Source organism: Patiria miniata, unplaced genomic scaffold (genome assembly GCF_015706575.1).
Source record: "Patiria miniata isolate m_02_andy unplaced genomic scaffold, ASM1570657v1 HiC_scaffold_7, whole genome shotgun sequence".
In the NCBI taxonomy this organism is placed as follows: Eukaryota; Metazoa; Echinodermata; class Asteroidea; order Valvatida; family Asterinidae; genus Patiria; species Patiria miniata.
The window spans coordinates 13,980,964-14,004,362 of record NW_024037074.1 but is presented as its reverse complement, the minus strand read 5'-3'; the positions used below and the strand labels follow the sequence as shown (position 1 = coordinate 14,004,362).

Below are 23,399 nucleotides of genomic sequence, written 5' to 3'. Positions count from 1 at the left end.
AATTGTTAAACTGTTGGCGCTGTATCAAACTTGATACGTTGGCGTTTGAGTTCCATAGAAAGCACGTTGGAAAGGCAACATGTTTGCCAGATCGCAATCTCACCAAAACAGTAACAGTGCTCCTTTAGCAGTTCAGCCTAACCCGTTTGAAAATACAAATAGAATCTTAGGTTGCATTACAGCTACCACTTTGGTGTGTTTGTGCAAAAAATTCTTCTTTCAGACTTCCAAAAAGAGAAACACTCATGAAATTTGAAACTACTGCCATTTTGATAAAAAAGCATCCATTATTGTTTACATTTCTCTTTCATGAGGAGTGCCTTACACTAACGCTAGACCTATCAGCTAAAGGATCCACATTACAGGAAGACAATCAGATGGAAGTGCGCACTCCGGTCATAATTTTGGGAAATCATTGTCGACCATACTTCCTGCTCCTGCAACACCCTCAAGCTCTTCCGATCCTCTCACTATCAGATCCTCCTTTTTCTTCATAAGTCCCATTTCTCTCTAACTAGGCTAACCATGATTTCCCCAAGGACCAACACAGAATTCTCTGCAAAATGACTTCCCGTACTTTCCTCCATCCTTGTAAGAATGCTAAATCCTTCTGAAAACTCTTAAACACATACCTGTTGACTTTGTACTCCAAACTATTCACATTAAAATTTGTTCAGAACATTATCAACATTGAAAAAAGAGACTAACATCCAGATTTAACTCAAATTTACCCCCTCCCTCAAAAAAACAAAAAACAATCAGAGATTCTGTTCTTCAAACACGAGTATAATCTTAGCCACAGCTACCCCAAGCAAATAACCGTAAGCTATTAATTAAATAAAGAAAAGAAAATGAAAACTCTGGAGGGATTTTCACCCAAATCTAACCCTGATGGAGTTAAAGCCCTTCTACTTTAATAGAACTGCGACACAACATCATACATGCCCTGCTTTCAACATCCAGGCCTGGCTTAATAGCATCCCCAGAGGGCTCACTTCCTTTAGTCCACACTGCAAATTGGTGCATAACGGCAAGAGGCTACACTACCTCAACCCTTTCAACCCTGGCTCATATGATTCCCTAGAGGGCTCACTTCTTTTGGTGTGTTATCAACTGGGTAATAATAGGCACCACTACCACTTGTCCAAAGGCTCTATGCTGAATTGAAATTTACACCAATTGCTACCAATTTCATGAATTGACTCTCTGAACAGCCATATTAGCATTTGAAATTTACACCGATTGCTATAAATTTTATGAATTGACTCTCTGAACAGCCATATTAGCATTTGAAGTCAATGCTTCATGCATTGTCACAGACCCTCTTTCATTAAATTTTGCCACTTCAATTTACACAATTTGAGACAGCAAAGGATGCATATGGTTAACAGAAGAAAGAAAGGAGCATTGGATTGGCAAGTCATGGTGGAAGGCTAACCTGCAGCCAGATTGGCTGGACTGGACCGAGTTGGTGTTTTTGGTGGGTTTTTTTTTTGGGGGGGGGGGTTAGCCTTATCATTCCTGTAATGCAGTGTTGACTGCATACACGCCATGTTTTGTTTTCACAATCTGTAAATTGGAGTTAAAAGTAATAAAATCGACAATTTGTTTCAATAAAGTGAATTTACTTCTCAGTTTCCCCAAAATGCACATCCATATTCGTGCTACTCACCACAGCATTCTCATCGGGCAGCACTGTCTTGATACGTCCTCTACACCATGCTCCTTCCCTGACTAGCAATGCAGCGCACATATCTCCTTCCTGCCATACGATGTCTTCAGCTGATTCTAACTGCTGGTGGGTTAGAGTCATGGTTTCAAGCAAGCTGCAAGAATGACAAGTGTGAATAGAGAGTTTCTGCTCACCAAAGTTATCGTCAATTTCCCACAGAATAGATCACAAGTAGAATGTAATAAGCATGTTACCACATTCGAACTGGCATATTTTTACGTTAACACACACACACTACTTACCTTTCTAAAATCCGTTTCAGCACCCTTTCCTAGACCCTTCCTAACCCCCTTCTTGCACTCTTTAATTTGTTCTTCCCATTTTCATTTCTTTCACTTACACTTACACTTACCTATCTAAGCCATCTTTTCCAGCCGTTGAGAGTTGAATATAGAAACAAGCCGGTGACTCTACGTGACTGACATGAACCGACGTGTACTGAGAGCTCAGCTTGGGAGTCAACTGTGGCCTTGCAGGTGAAGTGATGCTGTAGGGTTGTGATGCTCCGTTTGTCTTGGGGGCGCTGGTTTGGGTTTCTGTGCCTGAATCTGATGATGGAGTTTCTTCGTTTTTCACGGTTTCGTCATCAGAGAAGTCACTGTGAGGAATGTCAAAGATGATCGCTGCACTGACAGACCTGAACGAATGAGAACAATACATTGAAGTCAAGAAAACAATACACTCACAAGAAGATGGAATTATCAAAGGACAGATGCTTGAAACTATTAAAGCAATCGGCCAATCAACTTAACTGACATGACACAACTTTGCCGGACGGAAAGCAAACTTGCAAAAGACACCACAGTTCAGCAAGGCTGATGATAACTTCACTTCATGAAAAAAAATAAACAACAAAGAAACAAATGAATAAAACACACAGTTTAATTGTTAACATTCCTACCCAGGTCCTGTGCTCTGAGCAAATCCCTTCTGCACCATCAATGCGTTAATGTTGATCTCCCGATCCTGCCGGTCTTCAACCAAAATGATGGACAATCTCCCACTCTCGATACCTGAAGACAAAAAGCAAAAGCAAAAACCTCCATAATCTCCCAAACTTTGTAATTTGATTGGTGAATTATAAGCAGGTTATGTCATATTTTCCTGCTGTTACAAATTTGTGTTCACTGCCTTAAATAAATACAGCAGTCTGGTTCTGAACCTGTTTTTCACATCCATCGGCCAGAAGGAACAGGGTACCAGGCCACAAGCAAATTCTGGTAATAATGTCTTAAGGCAAATTTGTCTATTCATTATACATTTGTTATTCCTTACCTTTGACAGTTGCTCTCAGAGCCTTAGTCAGGACGATGTTACCAAATCCTTCATTTTCTTTGGCCGTCCATCCTTTCTCAGGGTCCTTAGGTCCGATGTCAACCAGAGAGCAGGGTAAGGCCTAAATCCAAAACAACCAACTTGACAGTCAAATAAATGAAATATTAGGATACATAGGGGTAGAAGATTGACCTTGTTTACAACAATTCTCAAACCAGATGGACAAAGGAAGGAACCCTACCTGCACGCACAGTTTCAGGAATTTCTTGGATATCTTGCGGAGATTAGAGACGTGAATTCTCTCATAGTTGCCGTAGTCGACATACAAGACATCTACTTCCTGATTTCCTGGCAAATCTAAAGAATCAAAACGGGAATGATGAAAATATATCAACATTTTCTAGACTCACCCAACGAGCAGCATGTACACGATCACTTTGCTCCTGAGTTTTAACGAAGGCAACTCACCAACAATCTCTGCTCTAGACCACTGTCTATCCTCAGTGAAGTGAGCCACACAGATAGCTCCCTTCTTAGGGCAGAGGATGTTCCATCGATCATCCAGATTCTTGTTGTAAGCTTCTTGAAGATCCTTCATCATCTTCAGGAGGTACTCGCAATCTGCACCAATCTGAGTAGAGAAATATCAGAACAAGAGCAGCATTATACAAGATTCACAAATTTATAAATTGAATTGTGCACGAACTGACAAGTCAAAACACAAGAGTTTTTTTCCATTATTCATTTCTACTCTTTATTTCACCGGTTTTGCCTCAAAATCAGACGAGGACCAACTATGAAAGTACTTGACTGCCTTACAACTGGTAATGAGAAAACGATGGATAATTTACAACACAGCTTGACAACTGAGAAAGCGAGGCACTGGTATGGAGCTCTGGAGATCACAGATTTGTAACGTTTTTTTTAGTCCCACTCGTCAATATAATATTTTTCCCTTACTAAAAAAATCTCACAAAACTCAGGAATTCTTAAGGACTTTTATATTACCTCCTGAACACAGAAACATTGAGGATCCTGGAAATGACTGACAGTGACTAGAATCTCCTCGCCTTGAACTGGAAGATCGGCTGAGATGAACTTGAGAGGAGGCCCTCTAGAGGGGGTTGCTAGATTCACAAAAAAGAAAACATCATCGTCATGACAACAATAGTGCCCTCATCATGTTTCAGCATATAGTCCAACCACTGTGAATAGTGAACTGCATTTTTAAAACAGTCAACAAGGGTGAATCACTTCGTATGGTTCAAAGTCATGAATTTTTGTCAGTGGCACCACAAGGTGATGTGTCTTCGATAGAAAAAAGTTAAGTATCATGTGCACAAAGTTTGTGAACGATCAGTTACTCCAATCCATCACTGCATCCAACAATGTATACAAAATATGCATTGATGAATAACTAATTTCAGGGTCACTCAAAGGCTGCATCCGAATCACTTAGCTACTGCTGACAGTGACACACACTGCCGCTCTCATAGCCACATGTGTCACGGTAAGCCACAGCCAAGTAATTCACACCTGGCTAAGTCTTACCCTCTGGGACTGAGTCTGGCGATACGAAGCAGGCAAGCTCCAAGAAGACCAAAGCATCTCGGAGGGATATCGGCATGTCATTCTCAACCTCTAAGAGAGGCGGTTTGTGAAGATCAACATAGAGAGTTGCTCCTGAATGGCCAAGGACCTGCAACACCAATGAAAGATGCAGCAGTAACAGTCATGGAAAAAGTCAATCAATATCACTGAGTAATTGCAAAATCATGTACAAATCTCAACATCACATCATACGGCAATCTCGACTATCAGGAAGACAGAAGGAATTGGCGTTACTCACACTCATGTAGACGGGCTTGTCCCCAACCATCTTGGCAAAGGAATGCACTGCTTCCAACGACCAGCGACCAGACTAAATAAACAAATTCAAAGATTTCATTTTTAAATCCAACTATTTTAACGGCAAAAATCTGATTCACAAAATACTGTAACTTTTAAAGTAACAAACTCCAAGAAACAGACCACATTGAGAAGATGGTTGATGGTTTTCTTACCTTCCGAGTCGGCACAATGTCAGTTAATGAACAGCAGACTGCCAAGTCAGGTAAGTTTCCATGTTTCTGCTTAATTCTGCACAGTCTGGTACAAACCAACAAATTTTAAATAAATTATGAGCATGTGCAAATATTGTTTTCAATACAGAAAAACCTCCCTTGTATTGGATTAACCCTTTTGCTCCCTCAGGTCCAGGTAATATTTTCCATGCAGACTGCAAAGCCACTTGACAAATCTCATTAGTCAAGCAAGTTTAATTACTCAATCAAACATGACAGTATCTAAACTTGAAAGCTGATGATCAGTCAACACAAAACTCACTTGGAGAGTGGCACTGTTTCACTGTTTCCATAATCCACATACAGGACATCCACTCTAGGTTCGTTGGGTTTCGTCTTGGGCTTGACGTCTGGTTTACCATCCGGTTTCACTGTAGGCTTGGTCTCAAACAAGACATCTTGACTGATCTCAGAATTAGTCTCTGATCCAGCCTCGGAATCCACCTCTGATTTGACCTCACTCTGATTCTCACCAACCTCCTCGTTTCCTTGGGCTGTATCTTCCGAGGATTCTTCGGGGGTTTGTTTGGGGCTCATGGGCGGAGTAGGAAAGGGTAGTGTGACCTCAGGATCGGGGTAAGTAACTGATTTGATTCGAACCCGGTACCACGTCTTATCAGCGTCATACAAACAGCAGCACAGAGTATCTGAGGAGAAAATTGTAATTGTAAATTCAAAACCAAATTGATGCATATGTTTGAGAATTAACAATGTGCAAAATGTGTTCTAGGTTCGAACCCTCAATGTGACAAACTTCCTTACCAATGCTCAGATCCTCAGGCAATCTGTTTGACTGTTTGGTGGACTTGCAATCTTTGTTGATTCGAACCATCATGCTGCTGAGTTGCGATTGGTCCGATTCTCGCTGAATATAGAAACAGCATGGATTGCGAATATGGGTCACTCGTACCAACTCTCGGCCGAAGACATCTAAAAGGGGGAAAAGTCTGTATATTCAAAAGGTGTTTCACGCTACAAATATTGTGTGGAACATCTATGCCTCTCATTGTAGAAAAATAATGGGATATTTGTATCCAAATCAAAATTGTTCAGGCAAAAGACAAAAACAATTCTGTATTCAAACAGTTGTGACAACATTTTTTTCCGTAAGATGACCACCATTTTTCTCATGAATACGGAAATTCATATTACCATAAAATATATGAATATTAAAAACCATAAATTGCACACAAATGTGAAAAGTGCACATCACATACGGAAGGCACATTTTTTTTTTAATAGGCCTTAGTAAACTTTTTAAACAACCTTCAGTTAAAAACCCTAGACACCAAACTATGTGGCTGAATTGGCTAAATGTTGGCATGATATACGATTTGATGTATAAAATAACTGTTTACTTGTGTTTCTTGCAGCCACAGAACTTCTGACGAGTTTACTGTTGCCTTTGCTTGTTGCGCTTTGTTGGTTGGTCTCAGCCAGTCTTGATTGTACAGCAGCATTGACAGCTTTCCCCACTACTGACAACGAAACAGTGAAAAGAATAATAAGATCATTGACATTTGATTTCATCATCACAATGTTTTGTTCCATTCATGTATTACTCAATCTCAAAGAAACACGACTTACTTCTAGGGGACGCTGCTTTGTTTTGTTCCTTCTTCTTCTTGTAGTTATGGATGGCTGAGTTGTTCAAGACGTCTTCGCTGATCTCTGGTGCTTCCCAGTTCTCAGGAAGATCAGAATCTGTCTTCAGTTCCAATCTGTCAGAGGACAAAATGTAACATTGTTGGCCATGAATGCATCATCTGTGGTCAGGTTGTATGGTCATTTCTAATAGATGTGCAGAGGGATTCAAGCAAGATCTTCATCAATAATTTTTTTAAAATCCTCTCTGACCTTGGGTCCTTGCAGATCTTGACTGCTCCAAACATCATCAAGCTACTGACTGCATCGCTGCTGTAAGTGAAGGAACTCAGTGGCTGTGGTCGCTCTGTTTTAGGAATCACTACGTGGCTTGGTAGAGCTTGCGATGACCTCAGGGTGTGTACAAGCTTGGTGATGTTGGGTGGAATTGTAGCTCCATCATCCAGGCTACTCATCGCATCTGTGGAAAGGCAGTTTTAAAAAACCTACTTACCATTCAATTACAATTTCAAGTCGTTCTTTGTTCTTTGTTTACAACCAATCACTGAATCCTGAATGTGGTTCCAATTGTTTTTAAATAAACTCCAAGAAACATAATAGCAACTGGTATGTGCCATCCTCAATCCTGCTAAATTGTCAAAACCTTGCTATGAATTTTTGAGGATTTTGGAGGGTTAGGGTCAATAACAAATAAGGGCATAAACATGTGCTTGGCCGCTTTCAAACAATGTATGGCCGTATGTTTAAAACCGGTTAGGGGGATGATCCTGACAATGGCCCAAGCTGGTCAAAAAGTCAAAACAAGACAAAAATTCACAATTATTGTGTCCAACAATTTACTTCATGTTTTGTGATACACCCCTCTGGCCAATTGTGTTTAAAACCAGCCAATGTTTTATCAGCGGTTTAAAACCACCCACATGACGGGCTCTTGACCAATAGGAATGGGTAACCAGTCTGAGGTATTTATGAATTCACTTTAACATTATACCGTTATAAAACTAGATTTCTGAATGGAAGTCATTTTACCTATCATGGCTGACTCTAAGATGCTAATGTTTCCATCTACGCTGGTCAGCATAGCATCCAGATACTGAGTCTGCTGAGCTGCAATACCAACCGCCTGCTCAACTAAGGCATGTTCTCTGAAACATGAAAGAACATTCCATACAGTTAACATAAAAAGCAAGTGTGTCCAGGACAAACTCTGGAGTAAAAGTTACGATGCAAGTTCAAGTATTACTACCATTATGTCATAAAAGCTTTATGGCAAGTTTGGGAATTGAGAAGGGAAAAATCTATCAGTTGAATTGAAGAAATGTTGCACAGCGGTGGATTGCTGAGAGTACCTGATTTGTAAGACTGCATGGAGACGAGCAAATGAAGCTTTGATGACATCGGATACATCAGATAACTCCTTACGTACGTCTCGCTTTGTGTTCTTAGCCACCTGATCAAAGAAAAAACCACATTCAGCAATAATTAAAACACTTAATAAATGAGTTCCAATACATTCTTATTCTGGAATACCATTATCTTTGTAAGGTTAAGTGATTTTAAATGAAGAAATCACTCCCCAACAAGCTGTGTGTCAGAAATTGTTGAGACATCCTTGGCATATTAATACCATCCTTTTGTTGCTTACCTGCATGGCATAATACTGGTGCTTGAGCACTTTCTTGGCAATCTCAAAGGCTGGCTTCAGTTCCTTAAAAGACTCCTTATCCTGTACATCAAAACAAACATTTGTTTTAAATTCTAATATGAAGTTATGATTTCTGACTTTCAGAGTATATTATTAGTTATCCCACGAGCGAGATTGGAACACTGAATAATGTAGTGCGTCTGCGTCTGACATGCCATGAGGCTGAAGTGGTATATGGGACACAGACACATTACAATTTTCCGTGTTCCACCAGTGCGAGTAGGAAAACAAACTTATCTTCAAGCAAATTTAACTTGACGCACACTAAAGATGGAACACTGGTACGCATGCTGTACACAAACTTTTCGGCGGTTATCCTATTACACGTGCATGCAGCAGGAATGGCGCGGGCATCCTAGAATAGCGTACTATGTGGAGTGTGGTTATGGGCCATGCTGCATGGGATAAGGTAGAACGGTTTGTTGCCATGGACTGACCAATCGAGAAAGAGGATTCAATTTTACTTGAAGATAAATATATATCTATCCTGATCCTCTCAGCATAAGATAGTTTCCTGAATTTTATCAAGATTGAGAGACAACATCATCGGTTTCAAGCCATTTAGGGGAAATAGCTCAACTGGTGGGGGAGTAAACAACACAGGAACAAACCTGTGGGAGATGGGAAGAGGGAAGTCAATAAACCTGTGTAAACATATCATGTCTACACCAATGTGCTTCTATGAAGGTTTATTATGTCCACCTGTCTTTCCACTCTAGGAATCAACCAATGAAATACGCCGCATACCTGATCTGAGAGTTGTATGATATCATGGCCTTTGTGATTTCCCATCAGAGCACACAGAGCACAGATTGGCACTTCATCCTCCTGACAGAAGAATTCAAATTCTCTGTCTTCATGCTCCTTGCACCCTCTTCTGATCCTGCAGGAAATGAACACACCAAATGAATTCAAACATTTCCCCCTACAATTCCTCTGACATCAAAAATGGAATTGAAAGCAATTGAACTGATAGAAAAAAAGCTGCATAAATTGTTAGTGTAAATACAAGAGTATATATATCTTGGAATTTGGAAGTTTCATTCAGTACATAATATCAGATAGCGACTTTAAGCGCCTCCTTCTTGGAACATCTTGGTTCTCATCCTATCCCCAAATGAGAGAGGTTGATTTCAAGGGAGGAACAGGTCATATTAAAGGACTTCTCTCCTTCAACTTACTTGGAGATGTTGAGGGGCACAGCTGGGTGTGTTTGGAGGGCACGTGATCCGCGGTGCACTCGTATAAAGCACGTCTCACAGTACATGTTATCACACTGTTGGCATTTACTGCTGGCTAGGATACGGTGACAACTACTGCAGAGTTCCCTGTCTCCTGAAACAAAATATCAACAATATAAGTCAATATCGATGTCAAATCAAAAATTCAAATTCAAACAGTAATTTGGTAATCAGTAAAAGAGATTTGACCTTCCAACTGCACTCCTTCATACTTGAGCTTAGAAGAGGGCTGGGTCTCAACTTTCTGGTCCCTGAAATATAAGAAAGGTTAGAAAATACTTAAAAGCAAATTGATTGCAATGGTATTGGCTTGGTTTCGCTTAACCTTGTGCTAAATAATCCACACTATATTACTGTGTATAAACCTAACTCCCTGTTGAATTCAACTGGAATCACTGCTAACCAGATTGAATCCTTCAATTTTAACATGATTTGTCACACACCCTAGAGGGTTAGGGTTACTAGTCAGCAGGTTTACCAGTTTGAAGGTTAACCCACAAATGTCTTGCGAGGTAAACAGTGTCTTATTTGCAAACATTTCAAAAGATACATCATGGACTTACAGCATATCCATGACCTGCTTGGTGCTCCACGTAGCCAGTCCCAGCGAGTAGTAGTTAGCTGGTAACTGCTTCATACTAGCTTCCCCTAGCGGCATAGGGGTTAAGACCTGACAGGTTGGACATGCTATGCTGGTCTTGAGAACTTTCACCTGCTTACTGATGCATCCCTGGCAGAATGTGTGACCACAACGCAGTAGGAGGGGCTGGAGAAAGCGTTCATGAGCTGTGAAGAATAAAATTTAAGATGGGTACCAGTTTACCGAAAAGGGCAAGTTGTAAAGGTATCAATTAACTTGAGGGTAGAATACAGTATCCAAGGGCCACATTGTACAACCTCAACGAGTATGGTTGGTCAAATATTAAAAACATAAATTACTCTTGTTTTTTCCGGCATTAGATTTGTCACATTGCCATTTTTACATTGTGCATGTGTCAGAGTGTCAAAGTGTATAGGCCTATTTTACTGTGAACCAGTCCCACATTTTTTTCTGTTCTTAAGCCGGCACATCGTACAGGTACAGCGCCCTCATTGCACCGACACAAATAGACCGACACCACATACATGATATAAGATATTAGATTTCTTCCCAACTTGAGCAAATATGTGTGTGACCCAGTGCCGGCGTTAGTGTGTTCCACTCGTAGTCATAGTCTGTCACGATGACATGGATCAAGTCCCAGCTTAACCACTCATTTTGTTCTGCAGACTTTTTCCTCCCAAAAAGGTAAGAGTTGTTTCTTTTAACGTTTTACTTTTAAATCGAATTGTCATGATCGTACATTTAATTGCAGAATAGGGCCTAGGCTAGGCCTATTTGATCTTCTCTGCTGTGCTGGTCTGGAATTACTAGTCAACGTGGTAAGTAAGAAAACAACCGAGGACAGGTTCACGGTCATATACACTGCATATAGGCCTAATAATTAGGGCCAATCATTTGCCAATACGAGGAGTCCAAAAAGAAATCCCAAACCTTTTCTCAATCCATTACGTGCAGCAGCATGCTACTTTTGCTAGCCTTAATTGGTGGCCATGCTGTGCATGTGGTGGGGGAAACTGAAAAAAAGTGAATCTGATATTTTGGGGGGTGGGGCCTGGGGAGTGGGGGTTTCAAAAAATTGAGACTTCGCTTACCAGGCCCTTGAGCTCCTTTAAAGCTCCGAAAGCAGTGTGGGCACGTCCCACCCCCTGCCTTGGCTTCTTGCATAGTGCAAGATGAAGCTCGATGAATAAACGCACACTTTTATTCACTTTTTTCTTCGCCTCATAGGAAGAAATCTTCGTCACGATATGACATGCACGAGGTCTGGGTCTTCGATGTCAAAGTTTCGCTTCATGTTAGAGTGAAATAGCGCCACCATGCGACGAAATTAAATAACCCGAAAGTTGTTAGATCAAGGTTCAAATTCTGAATATTCATGAGTAATCCATGGTAACGTTGATTGTGTACGCGCAGTATATTACGCTATGCACAGATGAGTGGGTACTTGTATTTTCTTTAGAGCGGATGAAAGTTACAAACAAAATCAGTATTTTTTCGACAGAATTGTGTCTCGAGAGCGTTCCTGCCTTGTCAGGAGAATAAAGGGTTCCATCAACATGACGGAGGTTTTGCAGGAATTAGTTTCAGATGCGAGAAAACATCGATTTTCGACGATTCCAAATGTCACCGATGACGGTAAGTTTCCTCGGAAGTTCAGTGGATATGGTGGCGCGCCTTTCCGCCCGCCGGCGCGGTGGGGAGGGAGTGCGTGTACTGCACGGCCGTCCGTGGCCGTACGGGTACGTGTACGGACGGCCGTGCAGTAACCCTCGGCCGGGGGGGGGGGGGGGGTCTGTCGGACCTCGGTATTTAAGAAAAAGAATGTTTTGAACGAATGCAAATAAAACCATCCCAAAACAACTGAACCTCAAGTGAGATTGGAAAGGCGGCTGGTGATGATGTGGAATATTAAATGATGAGAATTTGAACTATAGTGAAAGAGAGGAGTCTCAGAAAGCCAGGTCGGGAGATATTTCACAGGTTTTCATATTTTTTATGAATGTGATTTATTTTGGTATTTTTATTTACAGATGTTGTCAGTGTTTGGGCGAACGTTGCTTCGTTTGTTGAGCGGCACATGCATATGCAAAAGGTAAAAAAAAACTTTAAAAAAAGTAATCAACAATAGAAACAAAAAAAACCTCTTACTTAGACCCAAATGTATATCTTTATAATTAAGTGAAAGTAAAACAAACAAAAATAGTTTTGTTGTCAGAAAAATGTCCTTCACTCTTTGTTTATATTTCTCTAGAGTTTGTGTAATCATTTCTCATGTTTCTGTTCTTTTATTTGTTGTTGTATGCAGGGAGTGAATATACCAGGCCTAGGTACATTCACATTCACACAGAAGAAACTGGACATTGGTAACAATAAGTTCATTCTCATCCAGCGCCCGGTATTCAGTCTATCGGAGAAGTTTGCACAGACTCATAGACTGGACTATGCAAAGCATTTCACATCAGGTAATAAAAACAATAAATCTAAGGCCCAAAAAAAAAATAGTGTTGTTTCCGATTACATGGCATTTGAAATTAGGGTAGGTAGGTAGGAAATGTTTTTTTTTGCGTGTAGTCAAGGGTAAGAGGGAGTAATTGATGATTTTCGGGGTTTTTCTCATTTTTTCCAAAAAAAGTTAGGGTATGGGCTGTCAAAATAGGGTAGGAAGGTAACCGGAAGCAAAACTATTTTTTTGGGGGGGGGGCCTAAACATCCAGTTCAACAAAATATTCGGCAGTTACTAAACTGCAGAGAAATATTCACCACATATAAGTTAATCATGTACTTATCTTGGAAACAAGTTAAATTCCTTCCTTCATGAATTTAATTATAACATAATTCTCACTTCATTTTATTGATGTCAATTTTTCCTGATGCTGAACAGGTCAAATTCCTATTGTCCAACTCAACTTCTCTGTACTGTCTGCTGAGAGTCCCTTTGATCGTGACACAGTGGAGCGATGTGTCAAAGAAGTCCTCCTGTCATTATCACGCTCAGTGCAATCAAACCGCAATGTGGAGTTCACGTTCAGTGGTATCGGTCGTCTGGCAATACGAGATGGCAAAGTCAAAATGAAATTCTACAAGGATTTCTTGAACATGATGGATGGCTCAGGAACTTTGGCGGAGGCTTTGAAAAATGTAAGTGCCAAAAAAATGTAGACTTTCTCAGTTACCTACTAATCTTCCCTCTTAACCTTCAATATAAACAACCCCAAGTTTGATTGAATAATTATGTGTAATACAACCTCCTAACAAAACCCCTATTGTTATAAACTAAGTATTTGTTTGTAAACAGAAGTAATACAATCTTGTTTTGTTTTGTTTTGTTTTCAGAGACCAGACACAGCTGATTCTGTTATGTCTAGAGCTTCTACTTACAGACCCCTGACTGGAAACACGCTAGTATTACCAAGGTAATCCAGGGGATACAGTTTCAAACTTAATGCTGTTGTAGTTTTATTCAGGGCCTTTCCCTGCCTTCAAAAATGGCTTTTCATGAACATTGGGTTTTAAGATACAGTTTTGGCAAAGGTTTATATTAAACTGTGAGCATTTTACATAAGTTTGAAATACACTAAGATGAAAAAAATGAAAAGTTTTTTCCTGGCAAAGTAGGGATTTTTTTTTAAAAGTGTTCCGAGAAACATTGCATTATTTTGAGAATTGCCCAATGCAACATTTCCAGAAATTGATATTTAATAATTTATGTTCTGTTTTCTGTTCAGAATCTCCCAAGGTTCTGGCAGAGATGGATTAGCTTTGGAAAACGAGGAACCAACGAGACGGATGCCAACTATTGATGAGAATCAGGTGGCAGCAAACAAAGGGGAGGAGCTACGGGAACAAGAAGAGGAGAATGAAGAAATCAACATGGATGAAGAAGAGGCAAGGAATGAAGAAGAGGCAGAAGACACAGATGGTAAGAAATAATTGCCATAAAAAAAATCAGGGAAGGAATATAAAAAAGTCCAAGAATTATTTTTTTTTTAATGAATAATAAACTCAAGTAACAAACAAAAAGTTGTTGAATACAAGGGTTCAACTTGATTTTTAAGACCTTCCGTCCCAAATGAAGAGCTGCTCCTTGTCTTATATTCAGGACTGGAAACTCATTTGATTTTTTTTTATATTTCAGAGCCAGTCATTGAGAAGAAAGTTTTGGCCTTTCGTACCCCGTCACGTCAAGTGGCACCCACCGCTAAAGCAACTGGCATCAGTTTAATCGATGACCTAACTATACCTACCCCTCCTCGTGGTATCAAAGGTAGTAGTGTAACCCCCTCACCACCCAATGGCAAGGGGGAACTTCTGTCCCCACCCCGTTCACCTAAGTCTCGCTCACCAGAGAAACAGGCAACATTTGCTGGAGTGGTGGAGACGAGAGAGTACACACCCCCTGGGACGTCATGCGGACACAGAGCTGGACAGGAGTTATGTTACTTGTGTCATCAGCGAGCTGTGAGGAATGTCCCTGTCTCATTTGAGGCAGAGAGGAGACGTAAGGAGCAGGAGCAAGACAGACTCTTGCAGCAGTACCAGCATCTGAAGGATACAGAGGCAATCATTAATGAACAGGTGAGAGGATGAGGTTATTGAGTTCACCTGTTTGACAGCAGTGTTGCAGTCTTCATACCCCCCCTTGATCCTAAGTGCTACAGTTTCAATCTATGTTCAATTTTTGTTGTCAAATTTCCTGCAGGCCCAGAACTTAGGAAACAGGCACCATTCCCAGAAGATAGCGGCATTCAATCTGGGAGTCAGTGAGGCTATCAAGAACAAAAAGAAGGAACGCCCAACGGAATTCCATGTGAGTAAAAGGTTGCATAAAGCCAATGTGACATTCCTTTCAATTTAATGTTTAGTCTGTATTGCCTCCATAGAGAAACTGTAGACGGTGTCGTTTGGTTTATTCACATACGTTGGCCTACTGGGATCTTAATTTTTCCTCTTCTTTTTCCAGAGATCTTACGTCTTCCAGCGTCGCTGCTTGACTCCACCTCGGCACATCAAGCAGGAGGAATATGCTGAACAGTTAGCCGGGCAAGTTGAAGCCAAAGCCACCAATAAGATTAGCCGTAATCATGACCAGGAATTCCTAGAGAGATTAGAACAAGTCCAATTGGCAGAAGAGTGAGTACAGATGCAACAGCTTTATTTATTAACAAGTTCTGTTTATCTTTCTTTTATTTATTACACAGTGTTTAAACGTCGGTGAAGGGCAAAACCTAACTTGATTTATATCACCCCGACGCAAAATTCCATCTTATAAAAGTTCTTCTCAGTTATTTCTCTCCGTTTCTTGGAATTTGTGTTCTATCTCAAATTCTCAATGAATGTTTCTGGTAACAACACTCTTGGACTTATTAACCTTTTTAAGTGCCAAGTATGTCAAACCACATAGAACACCTCGGTGTTATTCAGACATGTTTCTGTAGATCTGCGTTATATGCCAATAAATTGAATACTGTACTTTTATTTTCAGGCTTGCAGCTCAGAGAGAACAATATCTACGAGACAAGGCAGCACAGACAGACATGTACCAAAGAGCACTCTCTGCACAGGTGAGTGATCTTTCAAATCTCTCAGGTTTTAATAAGCTAATATTTCTTAACAACTTCCTGTGGATTAGCAAATAGCCTTGAAGGTTGATCAGGCTGGCAACTTTAGGCTAGCAACATCAAGTTAGCTCGATTAAGGAGGTATAAGTCACCATCAGAACCATTTTCTTCTTACTTGTAACATAGTCACCACTCACCACGCCTCCGCATTACCTTTTCCCTTCACCTCATTCTCACATCCTCATTTATCACCACCTCTCTCCTCAATGTACTTTCCTCTGTCTTTCTCATTTCACATTTTCCACTTTGCACCTTCCTCTCCCACTTTCATCCCAAATCCACCGCATCACCTCCGATAGATTCACATCCGAGACAGGCTAGCTAAGGCTGCCGAGTTGGCCAATCAGGATCAGCTAGGTTACATTGATGGATCTAGGGAAGGTTCTCCCAGTCAGAGAGGGTTCATTAGTCCTCGTCTTCTAGGACCATTGAGTCTTCCTGTACCTAAGATCATACTACCATTCTCCAAGACTGAACCACTTAGGCTAAAGCTGCCAGATCAGCGCACGGTAGGAAATAGTTGCTTAGCTCTAGGTTATTTACATAACTAGGATTTTTATGTCATGGTAAGTAAATTAATTTCTTGACCCAAATTTCTCTCCTTTTACTGTTAGATGATAGTTCAGTTAATTAAAGTCACAATATAATTTACTTGATGAGATTGAGTTCATATGATGACAGTCTTGAAGTCAAATAGTAAAAGTTAAGTTTTTCAGCTTTTTTTCACCAGGGTTCCATATTTTCCTTTTATCAAACTGAACCTGTGATAACTTTCTGCGCCATGACAGGTACGTTTCAAGCCCCTCCCACTCCCAGCAGCGGTACCTGACTCTAAGGAACCAATATTTGGCAAGAATGACGCAACCAATGAGCAGCTAGCTGATAAGCGTCGGCGGGCCATTGAAGTGTACAAGGAGCAACTAAGCGCAGTGGAGCAAACCAGACGGCAGAAACTACTGAGTCATCTGAGAACACAACGGGAGGAGATGGACATACTAGACAGGACACGTAGAGAGTAAGTTGATATATATATATGGTTTCTTCACTTCTACCAGACTAAAAAGTCTACACAAACCAGGATGTACTTAAATGTTCAGTAGGGAAAATGGCCAACCACACTCCAACTTTATGCGAAGAAGGGAATACGTGTATTGCCTAGAATGTTTTTTACTGAGCAAAAATCAGCCAAGAATCTGGCTTTCGTGGGTCAGTTGCAATGGTTGAAGTTTCTCGGATTCAACAACTTTAAATGATGTTTGCCAAGCTTTACAGTAATGCACATCCTCTTGTTCGATTTGCCCATTTCATCTCAATCTCCATTTCACCACTCCACAGACTTGTAGCAGACAGGGCCAACCGTTTCAACGATTCCGTCGTAACTCGCAAATCTCTGGAGGACACATGGAAGGATGCGGCAAGCTTGAAACGACAGCGTGAAGAGGAGCTGAGACTGCGCGCTCAGAGCCCAGGAATCCTTATGCATGAACAATGTGAGGACTATCATCGCTGTGAGCAATGTAAACGTCGTCTGAAAAACTGCGGCGAGTCCAACATCTGGAGCGAGTCTCGCTACATCCCTGGATCTAGGCTCATGGTATAACGGATCTTGTAATAGAACAACCTACCTACCACCCTGAAACCAATCTGTAGGAACCACTTGGAGATACTTACCACCACTTTCGCACACGAGACAAAACTGAGACAATAGGAAACAACCTGTGTAATATATTTTTGGCACTGAATGAACAGGTTTTATTTATGCAAATTTTAATTGGAATATGGTAATTGAGTATGGTGTATGGTTTGGGGGTGGTAGGTACATATTCCACAGAATTAACCAGATTTGTTAATAATCCTGCTTGTACCAGAACATTGATTATGATCAAATAATTTATATTCCACATGTAACAAAAATCTAACTCTCTGAGAAAATAGCTTGAAGAATTATGTGTATGCGACTAATTTTGTGGTTACAAGTCAAATATTACAGCATCATGGCATTTTCATCCCACCAAAGTAAATTTTTAAAGTAAACATATACATGTAATTAAGTCTTTTAATGCAATCAATCATGCATTTAAAATAACCTCTTCCACAAGTACTGAGTTTATTGACTTCACAATAAGGCACTATAAGAATATTTGGCATCATAACTATTGTTTTCAAAGTGGTTCTTCAAAATATGGATTTTGTCACAAAAAATCAGTTCATTTTTATAGTTTTTTTTTTAAATTCCGCACCTTAAATTTGATGAGCATGCTTTTTAAATCCATTTTTGTTTTACATGATAAAAAGAAAAATGTTGTTCACCAAGAGATTGTTTGATACGTGGGAATATTTTGTAATGTTTTTAACATTGTAAAATACATGTGCATGTACTTGTAAATAATCGTTCCAAATGCTTACTTCACATGCTCTGGTATGCCTTTAAAAAAAATGGCGTTAATCAACCATTGTCTGTCCATATTTAATACCATGACCATGTGATCAAAGATTTTGTAATCTAAGTCAATTAAAATTATTATTTCATGTATTATGAATTTGTAGGTTTTTTTCTTCAAAACTGAATGATCTTCCAGTGAGAGTTCTTCTCATATGCCGTTCCATTTTACTTAAACTTCATTCCTTCCTTTTCAATGCAAAATACAAGTTAGCTAGGTTGCTAAGATACGCATCTAGGAGAATCGTCCAAGTTGCATGGTGACTGTTTAGCTTCACTGAACTCTAAAAGTTAATCAACTACAGGATATTGTCACTTTGGTCGAAACTCCAAATTAATTGCTACAATTAATTATTTTAATGGTATCATGTAGAGTCGTGGCCAACGGGAACTGGCCAGGTGATGTAACAGCAGCATGGAAATGTGTTTTGGAAGAAACAAATTACAAAATAAATTTCAAAGCTGTTCATTACTCTTGATTATGGAATGTAAAGATAAACAAAAAAGACTTCCGAAAAACAAATTTTTTCTTGCAACTCAATACATGTAATTTGCAGTGCTGTTTTCCACGTACATTGTACATATCACTTTTATTTGTCAGGGTCTCCTTACAGCAACTGTGTTTTCTGTGATTGAATATTGTAAGCTTCGAAGTATTATTAAACTATGCACCAGTAAATGGACAAAAGCACGGAAACTAATATGATTCATTTGTGTGTGTTCAATTGTTTGTATGTTTTGACAGTCATACAAATATTCACATTACTTTTACTTTCTTTAACCCTATAAGTCCCGAATTCTCCAATTTTAATATATTTCACACACCCTACCCAAGAGACTTATGATTAATAATTAATTAATGCTTATTGTAAGGCACAAGATATCAATGAAGAAAAGGAAGATTCTGAAAAGCACTTACAACCATTATTTGATCAGATATGTTTACAAAAAATAAAATCTAAAAATAAACCTGTATTATAAAAAAACACTCCTTTGTAGTTAACAAACTAAAAAACACTGTTGATAAAAAACAATATTTACAAGTACATTACTAGTCCATTTCCCAAGAGATGCATTACAACAATTAAATTTTCCAAAGAAAAATTTACAACTCATCTTTATCTGACTTTGTCTCGTCCACTGTCCCTACTAGCTTGGAATCCTCCTGTGAAGATGACAGAATGTCACTATCTGTCACTATTGCATTTGCCAACATCTTCTGCAGTTGTTTCTAAAAAATAACATAAAAATTGCATTCTTGTCAACAAAACAGATGGCCTAATTTGTTTTCCCCAATCTTGCAAGATTTAAAATGAACTTTTTCTATCAGTGAGAAAACACAGGACTCCGGCCAAAAAAAACTGATATCATACTTGGATCTGATACTGTAAAATCAAGGGCAAAACATGCATTAAAAATGTACGTCACCCTGATGTGGCGAAGTAAAATTTTGTCATTTCACTGTGACCCAAATCTCTGACCAGCTTGAAACTCACCTCTCTTGTTTTAGAAATTTCCTCATCAATGACATCAATCAGCATCATCAGCTTCTGTTGCAGGCGGAGTCCAAAAGGCCCCTCCCCCTCCTGCTGAATAAAGCAAAACAAATCCACACTTGATGCAGGTAAAGGCTTGCTGTCTTAACTATTGGATCCACAATCATTTCTCCAATAGCCATGCACATGCACCTAGAGGGCACTATATGCACAAAACTGAAGTAGTGAACCCAAGCTTAGTGTGATAATATAAAATGAATCATACCTCATTTGGCAATTGCTCGAGATCTTGCGATGATATTTCCCCGTTGTCATCCATATCAATTTGTTGAAAAATCTGGAAAAAGATTTTTCAAAAGATATCAAAAATGTACTCTTGAAAATAGAAGGTATCAATTGATAAACACACAAAAACAACATGGAAGACTTTCTGAGCCTCTCCTCCATCTACGAGACCAAAGGGCCAGGAAACATTCTCCTCTAACCATCACTCAAAAAATAACAAATCAATAAACAATAATTATATGTTAATCAAATTGTTTGGCATTTTTACCTTATGTCCTATGTCCAGTGCTTCCTGGTTCCACACTCCTTGTAACATTGGCAGCTTCTACAAAGAAATGTGTAGAAATTGCAAACTTGAATAAAAATTGTATTATTAGGAACAATGCAAAGCAAGTGTCTTTTTTGCAAAATGAAGGGGAAAAACGACTTTCACTGCAACTAGACAGGAATGAACAAAACAGACAGCTGTAATTATAATTCTGCTATTTAACGCTAAAAAAATTCTACAATTATAACAATTCTTGATCTTACTGTACTGAGTATTCCAACAAGCTGGTTCTCTGTCAGTATTTCTTTTCCCTCTTCTTCCATGAAAGTTGTCAAACTTTGGCTGCAAAAAAGGCCAAAATCCAAAAACCAATTGTGATTGTTTTTTCTACAGGTAAACATTCAATGACTTTTATTCTCAAAGTAAACCCTTAATCCACTCCAGCGTTCAGAATGTTTGAATTTTATTCTTTCCGTCCCACTCAATGTTATTAGGTTGATCTCTTTAAAAATACTTCAACCTTTCAACTTACCCAGGATTTTCAACAAAAACAAGTTCTGGGTGTATGATTTCCTCTTCCTCGTTATTCATCAAGTCATGATAATAGAACCGGACATCAGCCAATGAGAGCTCAGGATCTGGGTTGCCACAGGTCACCGGGGTCGGTATGATGTTAGCTTTGTGATTCCACCAGATGTTGATGGCAATGTTACGATGAATGGAGTTAACTTGATGATACCTGGAAACAAGGGAATTGTAAGAGAAACAAATATTAATTGGACGACACGACTTGTAAAGTGTCAGTGTCAGGGATTTAAATTCAAAAGTTCCAAGGAAAAGAAATGCATTATTAACTCCTACTTTGGTTTTTGATAAATTGTTTGTTGTTTGCTGATTTAACCATTCTAACAATTGTTTCCACAAATCGTTATGGTACATTGTCTGAACTTTTAATTGGAAACTTATATCAGCTAATATTATCAAGTGACATTGTTTATAATTTGTTCGAAAGGGAATTTTCTTACCATTTGTATGGAATATAAATACAATCTCCCGCTTCTAATTTGGCCTCAAAGAACTCCACATCCCTGAATTCTGGATATTTGTTGAAATCAACTCGTTCAACATCAACACCAGAAAAGCTGCCCTCAGGATGATCAAATACAATCTGCAAAATATGGATGTGGATCATAAAGTTACACATTTTCCTCTCTTTTTTTGGCTTTTCAACTATCACAAAAGTTAAAATAACTATTGCAGAGCCTGAGAGGATCAAATCATACTTATAGTCTAACTTTTTATTCAGCCTTTTTTTCAAACTTTGGGAAAAAGGAGCTTCTAAATGAAACCATAGAAGTGTTTTAATGTGAAATATTGATATCAAAGTGTGAATATAATTCAACAATTTCCTGTTTTCATAAGGAAATGAAGATTTTTGAGAAAAAAAAAAAAAAGTGACTGAAATAGCTGAAGAAAACAGTGCTCAAACCTGATGTCTGTATTTAGTGTAGTTGACAAACAAGATTTCCTTCTGCCCACTGAACAAACAGTTGAGATTATCGACGTCATCGTTATGCAAAACAGACTTAGTACCACCACTGCTGAACCACATCACCTAGTAGTAGTGGGAATAACAAATGAAAATATTTTTTTCAAGGTTAACTTTGTTGTCCAAAGGGTTACAAGAAAGAGGAACGTATACAGATCTAAATGTTGCAGTTTTTCAAAAATTACATGAACATTAGCATTGCAATTTCCCCAGATAATATAAGAATTTGTTTTTCTTCTAGGAATACTTACTGAGTCAAGAAAATTTACTGTGATGTTATCACAAAGCAACGGAGGAGGAACTAACACGTCTTTCCTGAAAAGAATTTAATGAAACAAAAGTAATTTTGTTTTGCATGTTGAGAAAATTAATTTCAACCAAACAAGTTTGATTTCATAATAGGATGAAAGCCCAGAAGAACTGTGAGGCATGTGTTCCTAAGCAGGCCACTTTGTCACAATTATTTTATTCAGTTTTCTCATGGGCCTTAATAATATAAAATTTCCAGTTTTTTCATAATTACAATGTACACGCTGGTACCATCTTCAAGCCTCATTGTGAAAGCAGGTTCCTCAAGTGATTACGAACTCACTTCAGAAAATCTGGAACTCCTGTGACCAGATACTCATCATAGACTGTATATCTGTCCAGAAACTCAGCAAATGACATCCTCGCTGGTGGGATGTTCCTATTCTCAACCTTACGCATCTCCACGTTAATCATTTCTTGAGACTCAGGTAGGCTCTTTAAATACTCATCGCTCCATTTTTCATAAGCCGGTGAACGCCTGGCTCCATGCCTGAATACTACCGGGACGGAGGGGTACACATAATGTTGGAAAAATTCAGTGGGAGAAGGAAACTGGTTTAATTCCAGGATGGGGAGATGAGTAGCCTCAGAGCCCAGGGGCTTGAGATGTCCAGGCCAGGAGGATGCATCGTGAGGGTCTTGAAGATGAGATGGTTTAACTTCAGGGCCGGCAGCAACTGATTGATGAAATTGAATTTGAAGAGTTGATGCAAAAAGCAAACAGATTATCAGAGACATCACGCTGAAACAACTTGAAGTCAATTATGTGTGAAGTTACACTCAAATCAGAATAGATGGGTCGGCAGAGATCAAAAGGAACATGTGATATCGATTAACAGGCGCTATTTATTTCAAAACTGTAAAAAGTATGCACATGAGCAGGCTATTGCAGCTGTAAACCTATATCTCCAAAAGGCTCCACCGGCTGCTTGGTCCAGTCATCATAAGTGTGATGTTAATGAAAATCGACTGCATCGTGCATGCTTTGAATGTGCACTTATATGGCGCCTATCCCACATATCCTATGCTTTGCACGTGCATCTGTTTTTCCGGTTCCAAACTTCCGCAATTCTCCGTACCACCCGCTGGAAGTAGAATAGCTTAATGATATAAATGGGGGAAAAATTGTAAAAATGTCAAATTTTCCTC

The 23,399-nt window shown here is 39.3% G+C and overlaps 3 protein-coding genes across 6 annotated transcripts in view; 1 reads left to right on the top strand and 2 right to left on the bottom strand.

Annotated features, from left to right (window-relative positions):
• The window catches only part of LOC119744609 (RING finger protein 17-like), a 48,281-nt gene extending 36,683 nt beyond the window's left edge, over nt 1–11,598 (bottom strand). The window contains exons 1-23 of one of the 2 annotated variants that reach the window (XM_038220640.1): nt 11,377–11,598; nt 10,245–10,467; nt 9,871–9,932; nt 9,622–9,775; nt 9,188–9,323; nt 8,381–8,461; nt 8,085–8,185; nt 7,765–7,880; nt 6,988–7,195; nt 6,718–6,851; nt 6,489–6,608; nt 5,893–6,060; nt 5,393–5,777; nt 5,071–5,155; nt 4,857–4,928; nt 4,559–4,706; nt 4,016–4,134; nt 3,476–3,638; nt 3,249–3,364; nt 3,008–3,128; nt 2,634–2,745; nt 2,085–2,369; nt 1,673–1,826 (exon numbers count right to left, since the gene is read on the bottom strand). In XM_038220640.1, the coding sequence (XP_038076568.1) occupies nt 1,673–1,826; nt 2,085–2,369; nt 2,634–2,745; nt 3,008–3,128; nt 3,249–3,364; nt 3,476–3,638; nt 4,016–4,134; nt 4,559–4,706; nt 4,857–4,928; nt 5,071–5,155; nt 5,393–5,777; nt 5,893–6,060; nt 6,489–6,608; nt 6,718–6,851; nt 6,988–7,195; nt 7,765–7,880; nt 8,085–8,185; nt 8,381–8,461; nt 9,188–9,323; nt 9,622–9,775; nt 9,871–9,932; nt 10,245–10,467; nt 11,377–11,449 (3,336 nt within the window). In that variant the 5' untranslated portion in view covers nt 11,450–11,598. The remainder of the gene's footprint in view (nt 1–1,672; nt 1,827–2,084; nt 2,370–2,633; nt 2,746–3,007; nt 3,129–3,248; nt 3,365–3,475; nt 3,639–4,015; nt 4,135–4,558; nt 4,707–4,856; nt 4,929–5,070; nt 5,156–5,392; nt 5,778–5,892; nt 6,061–6,488; nt 6,609–6,717; nt 6,852–6,987; nt 7,196–7,764; nt 7,881–8,084; nt 8,186–8,380; nt 8,462–9,187; nt 9,324–9,621; nt 9,776–9,870; nt 9,933–10,244; nt 10,468–11,376) is intronic. The other variant, XM_038220641.1, reaches the window with a different exon arrangement.
• An 85-nt stretch (nt 11,599–11,683) lies between these two features.
• Nucleotides 11,684–19,044, top strand: LOC119744610 (coiled-coil domain-containing protein 81-like). Of its 2 annotated transcripts, XM_038220642.1 has the most exons (13): nt 11,684–11,920; nt 12,316–12,377; nt 12,591–12,747; nt 13,167–13,423; nt 13,619–13,698; nt 14,011–14,204; nt 14,421–14,860; nt 14,985–15,092; nt 15,246–15,415; nt 15,768–15,846; nt 16,203–16,412; nt 16,692–16,918; nt 17,239–19,044. In XM_038220642.1, the coding sequence occupies exons 1-13, from the start codon at nt 11,842–11,844 to the stop codon at nt 17,501–17,503; spliced, it is 2,328 nt and encodes a 775-aa protein (XP_038076570.1). In that variant the 5' UTR covers nt 11,684–11,841; the 3' UTR covers nt 17,504–19,044. The 2 variants fall into 2 exon arrangements, with proteins under 2 accessions (XP_038076570.1, XP_038076571.1); XM_038220643.1 differs by lacking the exon at nt 16,203–16,412 and having other exon boundaries at nt 11,685–11,920.
• LOC119744611 (tRNA wybutosine-synthesizing protein 5-like) lies at nt 18,337–23,355 on the bottom strand. Of its 2 annotated transcripts, none has more exons than XM_038220645.1 (10): nt 22,534–23,355; nt 22,193–22,256; nt 21,882–22,007; nt 21,418–21,560; nt 20,925–21,131; nt 20,656–20,734; nt 20,393–20,449; nt 20,105–20,176; nt 19,840–19,932; nt 18,337–19,574 (listed from the first exon to the last, which is right to left on the bottom strand). In XM_038220645.1, exons 1-10 carry the CDS (start codon nt 22,986–22,988, stop codon nt 19,449–19,451), a joined length of 1,422 nt encoding a protein of 473 aa, XP_038076573.1. In that variant the 5' UTR covers nt 22,989–23,355; the 3' UTR covers nt 18,337–19,448. The 2 variants fall into 2 exon arrangements, with proteins under 2 accessions (XP_038076573.1, XP_038076574.1); XM_038220646.1 differs by having other exon boundaries at nt 19,840–19,929.
• Nucleotides 23,356–23,399: the final 44 nt, after the last annotated feature.